The sequence below is a fragment of the Peromyscus maniculatus genome, chromosome X (assembly GCF_049852395.1).
Source record: "Peromyscus maniculatus bairdii isolate BWxNUB_F1_BW_parent chromosome X, HU_Pman_BW_mat_3.1, whole genome shotgun sequence".
NCBI classification, from domain to species: Eukaryota; Metazoa; Chordata; class Mammalia; order Rodentia; family Cricetidae; genus Peromyscus; species Peromyscus maniculatus.
Window position 1 is genome coordinate 79085916 of NC_134875.1, and position 6226 is coordinate 79092141.

Here is a 6226-nt window from a genome sequence, read left to right on the forward strand (position 1 = left end):
CAAAGTTTACATATCCAACTCAATAATTCAAAGACGATTAAAAAGAATAAATTACAATTGTCACTGCTGGTACAGAGCTTATTGTTGCTCTGAACTTTTATTAAGTGTGATTGCCCGTCTTACTCTGGTAAACATTTTACACACATTGTTTCATTCATTCATTGTTTGGTGTGTGTGTGTGTGTGTGTGTGTGTGTGTGTGTGTGTGTGTGTGTGATAGAGTCTCACATAACCCAAATTGGCCTGGAACTTACTTTGTAGCTGAGAATGACCTTGAACTCCTGATACTCCTGCATCTGTCTCCCGACTGTTTGGATTATGGGCACTCACCACTATCCCTGAACATTTGACTAATTATCCGAACCACTCCTACAAAGTTAAATACTGTTATTAGCTCCATTGCACAGTTACATAAACTGAGGTTTGGATTCTAAATTTTAGAAGGACTAAAAATTTATCAAATCTGTGTAAAATTAGTATAGACAAGCATAAAGGTTACGGTGTGAAAGATTATTTAATAGCAAATGAATATTAAATATAAAGAAAAAAATCCAAGATGCTAGAGAGCCTTAGTTTGGAGACAGATTACTTTAAAATTCTCAGTAGCTATCGGAGAGCTGCATAATGTCACAGCAGTGAAACCAGTTGGTTTGTGTAAGACAGCTGAAATAAGTTAAACTATGCCTCAAACTGCTCACTTACTAATGATAAGGAAATAAAACATTGTCATAACTATAACTGTCCTCCTGGATTTTTAATTGGTGAAGGCAATATCAACTGTAATTTTTCTTCTTAGCAGTAAAGAATGCTTCAATGTTCCAAAAATTTAGAATAAATTGTCTGATAATGGTGATTTTTTATGTGTAGTTCATTTTTAAAATAATTGCAAGGAAGATAGAGAACAAATTCAATCTGCAAATGATTCTACTTTCCTTCTTAATGCCTCTGCATTCAGATTCAGCTAGCCTAGGCAGTCAGCTTGCTGGGGTTTAGGCATATTCCATCACCAGGATTTATCCCACTATGCTAATAAGGGGAGTTGATTTTTAAAAGAGACTTGGGACCATGGCTGAATTGGTGTGTGATTTGAAGTGGCCTTATATAACTCATTACTGCAATTAAAATAGCTGTCCTGATTCTTGCTTAAAACAGCCACACGATTCATGCCCAGCATAAAACTGTGATTTGTCATAAGAAGACAAAGTCAAATATGAAGCAGAATCACTGTGCAAGAGACAAGTAAAAGTGGGGTACCTGTGTGCTGCCAGGAGCCACCTGAGCAGCTCAAGGGGGCAGAAGAACCCTAGGTAGGTATATTCAGAATGAGCTAAGGACTTTATGGGGTTGCTGCAAGTACCCATCAGAAATTTGCCTCTCTGGCATCCTTACTCTAAGTTGCCTAGATCTGTCCATGGTAAAGATTCTAAGAAAATATTGCAAGGAGAGACCCTTGGGACTGAGTAGGTAGGCAGGAGAAAGGACTGAGAGGGGGCTTGTAGTTTGCTTCTAAGTGAGAATTAAACAAACGTCCCAGTGTGGATAGAGTACGGGTAAGTTACGTGAGACAGACATAAAAAATCAAGTCCCAAACCACTGTGGTCATTCAGAAATGTTTGCAACTTTTCACAAGAGCAGTGGTATTACTCCCAATTTCCTGGCTAAATATTTATTAAAGTAACCAAGGACTGAATACATGAAGCTGCCTCACATCGGCGCAGCATCCGACTTTCTTTCTAGCTCTGAACTGTGAGGTACTGTCAAAAGAAAAAAAAAAAAAACACACTCTTCCATACTCAAAATAGCTACGTTACGGAGGAGAGTTGGAACGTGTTCTGGGAGTGGGTGTGTTTGTTTGAGTTCAGTGTGAGCAGAAAAGGCAAGCCTCCACAGCCATTCACACACTTCTCTCCTCAGCGATGGCTACGCAGACAGGCAGAGCTCCAGACCCACATCTCTGAATGGTAACGTACTTCTATAAAGAGGATTTTGTTAACTATTCTGAGGCATTTTATAAATAATATGCATGTGTTTGCTGGATATAAATATATGTATATATGTATATTTATTTATTTACTCAACTTTTGCTTGCTTTCTCCTGTGTCTGGTTGTGTGCGGTTTTTTGGTGCGGTATGATTTCTGAGGTGTGAGAAAGAGTTTCTTTCTAACTCCTATGCTAGTCACTCAAAAATATCTCTTGAGGTGGCCCCAGCACAGAACCTAAACTCCCCAGATCGCTCTAAACATCTGATTTGGTCGCTGAAAGCAGCTGTTAACATCCAAATGCTACATGGAGATATTAGGCAGACACTAGAAATCAAAAACTATGTAAAACAAAGGAATATGGGGCAATTGTTTCTGATACAATGTTAAGTTTCAAAAGAATGCAAACTGACATGTAAAGTCTGGGTCATGTGCTAGTAAAATGCCATGGGATCAGAACAAGTATATACACTCTCACTTCATGAACATGAGCCTGTGGTAAAAGAAACCCAGCATAGTTAGACAGATTTTGCTGATTTATATTGAAAGAGTGCTTTCCACAGTTTCTGATCCTCAGCTCCCTCTCTTTTCACAGTGGGTCTCACACCTCCCGGTGCTGAGCTCCAGAGGCTCCCAGTGACCTCTTGGTAATCAGCCTTGGCTGGGTCCAAATCCCCACCCCTTGGAAAACTCACAGAGCCTGCCTGACGTCTGCCTGTGAGTCGCTTTCAGCAAAGACCTCACAGGCAGCTACCCAATCTCTCTTGGTAGCAAATTGCCAAGCCAGGCCCGTTTCCTCAAAAGATGGTAGAGGACTTAGCAGCTTCCTATGTTGCTCTGAAATTGGAGAATGAAATTCTGCAGGCTCAAGTGAAGAGGCTTATGGAAGAAAATGCTGCCCTCCAGGCCCAGATACCAGAGCTCCAGAAATCCGGAGCAGCCAAAGAGGATGAACCACTCCGAAAGTCCTCAGCGGCCCAAGAGCCCCCAGACTCCCCAGAGCTACTGGAACCTCCAGCAGCCAGAGCCTCACAAAAGCCCTGGGAACCCCCAGCAACCACAGAGTCCGGGGGAACTCCAGAGATCAAGCAGCCCAGAGAACCCTCAGCCATTAGAGAGCCCAGCGAGTCCTCAGCCACCAGAGAGTTCATGGGACTCCCAGAGATCAAGGAGTCCCAGAAGTCCCCAGAGACCAAGGAGTCTGGGGGACCCTCAGCCATCACAGAGTTCAGGGGATCCCCAGAGGTCAAGGAGCCCCATTCATCCCCAAAGTTCAAGGAGTATTGGGAACCCCAGGAGCCTCCAAAGGTCAAGGAGTACTGGGACCCTCCAGAGCCCCCTGACTCCACAGCAGCCTGGGGACTCCAAGAGCCTTCAAAGGTCAAGGAGGCCCACAGTCCCCCAGAGCTCCAGAAGCTCTCAGCCTGGAAGCCTCCAGCAACCAAGGAACCCCAGGAGACCCAGAAGGCTCTGGAGTCCCCAGCAACCCAGAAGCCCCACGCATCCCCAAGGGGTTATGATTTCCCAGCAGTCTGGGAGGCAGGGCCCACACACATCCAGGGTACCCCAGCCATCAAGGAGCTCCAGAATTCACAGCTCCACAACCCTACAAATGATGAGGAGTCTCAGACGGTTCCAGAATACCAGGAGACCTCGTCACAGCTGGAGCCCCTTGAGCATCCAGCTACCCAGGAGCCTCTGGAGCCTCGGGTGCCCCAGGAGCCCCTGGACTCCTCAGATGCCGAGGAGTTCCTAGAACTCTCAGTACCTGAAGAGTCCCTAGAGGGCCTCATAGTTGTGGGAACGGGAACAGCCTCTGCATTTTCACAGGCCCACAGCAGATTAGAGGCTGCAACTTTGCCCCTAGAGTATTTGGCCTTCAATGGGGATTCTCAGAAACTCGCTGAGTTTTTAATTCAGTTGAACAGCTACCTGAGAACCAGAGGGCACCTGTATCTCACTGAAGCAGCTCTAGTAAACTTGATTGGCAGCTTCATAGGTGAGGCAGGAAGGTGGTTCCAGCCCTTAGCAGATATCCAAAACCCCCTGCTGGAACAATTTGGAAGGTTCATTCGAGTGCTCCAAAATATTTTTGACAATCCAGAAAGTATGGAAGTAGCTAACCAAGGCCTCCCTCAGCTGCGCCAAGGGGAAGAAGGCCCTGTCCACAGATCTACAACCAGCTTCCATCTCATTGCTCAAGAGCTAAATTTGGATGAAAGCACATTCTGCATCCCATTTCAAGAAGAGCTTGCCAGTTCTATTCAAAATGAACTGTCTTGCACAAGTCCAGCCACCAGCCTATCTGATGTGATCATTCAGTGTGTCACCCTAGAAGAGAAGACAGATGGTAAGGCTGATTCCGAGTCATCATCCTCTGAAGAGGAAAATGAGTCTGAGAGTCCACCAACTGAAAACCAGGCTCTTCAAGCTACAAGTAATCGCCCCCACCTCAGTGAGGCTGAACGGGCCCGACGCCGTGAAGGCCACTTGTGCCTCTACTGCGGCCATCCTGGTCATTTTGCCAGAGATTGCCCTGTCAAGCCTCATCGTGCCCAGCAGGCGGGAAACATGGAGGCCCGGCGGTAAGGGGGATCCCGGGCGGGCCAATCTACAAATACGCGTCCCCCTCTCTCCCAATATCTATGTCCCGTACCCTATGGCTTACTGTTGAGATACGACTTGGAAGACGACAGTTCTTTGAGCAAGCAATGGTGGATTCAGGCTCCTACAGAAACAGCATCGATCGCTCTGTGGTTCTTCGAGAGAAGATACCAATCCGCAATAACATCTTCCCTCTCATGCTAGAAACAGTTGATGGGCGTCCACTGATTAATGGACCTGTAACCAAAGAAACACCACCTCTTGAAGTCAAAATTGGAAACCACGTTGAAGAGCTCCAGTTTGATATTATTCACGCACCACGTTACCCTCTAATTCTTGGAATCCACTGGCTTGAGACCCACGACCCGAACATCGAGTGGAGCACCCGAACTGTGTCCTTTCCATCGCGTTATTGTCATTATAATTGCTTCAGGCACAGGTGGAATCGAAGACGGCGTGATGAAATAATTGCTGGTTAGATGGTGGGTCCTAGTGACTTCCGGCCATCTGTCTTCTGTTACCTCAGCTGTCATCAGCATTTGCTGCTCTCAGAATCTTCCACTGAACCTCTCTCTGGCTATGAACTAAGGCTACCTGTACAACGACGCTGCCTCTTGGATGATGGACTGAACCTGACGACTTTGAGCTGCTTCCCCCCACCAACCTTGCATGCCTCCCTCCCTCTTTGAACCCTGCATTATGTGGGGCTATTTTCATTACTATTCACACTAACAATATGCATGAGACTAGATATTAGAAACTAATACTGAAAAGTGTAGCTGTTAGACTGATTTTTATTATTTTCTAATCAATATGACTTTATCACGTATCTTCAATTTTTCCCAATAAAAATAACCTTCAAGTAAAAATTTTTTGATAATCAATAAACAATGGCATCTGTTGCTTGTGTTTAAGTTGATTTACTGGGTTAGCTGAGGAAAAGGGAAAGGGACTAGTAAGTTGGGAGGGAGGAAGAGAGGAAGGGAGGGAGGGAGAGAGGGAGGGAGGGAGGGAGGGAGGGAGGTAGGGAGGGAGGGAGGGAGGCAAAAGGTGGGTTGAAGGGAGGAAGGCAAAAGGTGAGAGGGATGAAGGAGGGAGGGAGTCAAGGGGTGGGAAGGATGAAGGAAGGAGGGAGGGAAAGGAGAGGAAGTCAGAAATGGAGAAAGGGAGGGAGCAAGGAGGGAAAGGGAAGAGAGAGGGGAGGGAGAGACTTGGGAAGGGCTTAAGGTTGGGGAGTCCTGTGAATTCCTGGAGTGATAGGTCAGAGGGTGGTAGTATAGGTAGAGGGAGAGCCATAAAGGTTTGGGCTTAGGATTGGGTGAAGCGTGGAAGAGTAAGCAGTGATAAGGTTGAGAGAAGCTTTTGGGGGAAACTGGGAGGAAATGAGAAGACTGCTGGGATCTGAGGGCAGGGGTGAGGGGAGGGAAAATTCTGACAAAGGACAGCACTGGCAGAGTCACAAGCAACTTGGACTTCAGAAGCTGACCAAACAAAGAGCTGCAAAGCAGGTAATGATACTCCATTGGTGACCTACCCCTCCCTGTAAATGGGTATGCATCCCTTATTCCCTGCATCACCAGAACTTGTCCTAGAAGACCTGACTGCTCCGATTATGGCATATGAGCAGGGTGGTGGGAATCAGT

At 46.2% G+C, this 6226-nt stretch overlaps 1 protein-coding gene across 1 annotated transcript; it reads left to right on the top strand.

Moving 5' to 3' along the window:
* The first annotated feature begins 1874 nt into the window (after nucleotides 1-1874).
* Rtl3 (retrotransposon Gag like 3) lies at nucleotides 1875-5485 on the top strand. The gene is made up of 2 exons (XM_015986264.3): nucleotides 1875-1960; nucleotides 2575-5485. The coding sequence occupies exon 2, from the start codon at nucleotides 2784-2786 to the stop codon at nucleotides 4566-4568; it is 1785 nt and encodes a 594-aa protein (XP_015841750.1). The 5' UTR covers nucleotides 1875-1960; nucleotides 2575-2783; the 3' UTR covers nucleotides 4569-5485.
* Nucleotides 5486-6226: the final 741 nt, after the last annotated feature.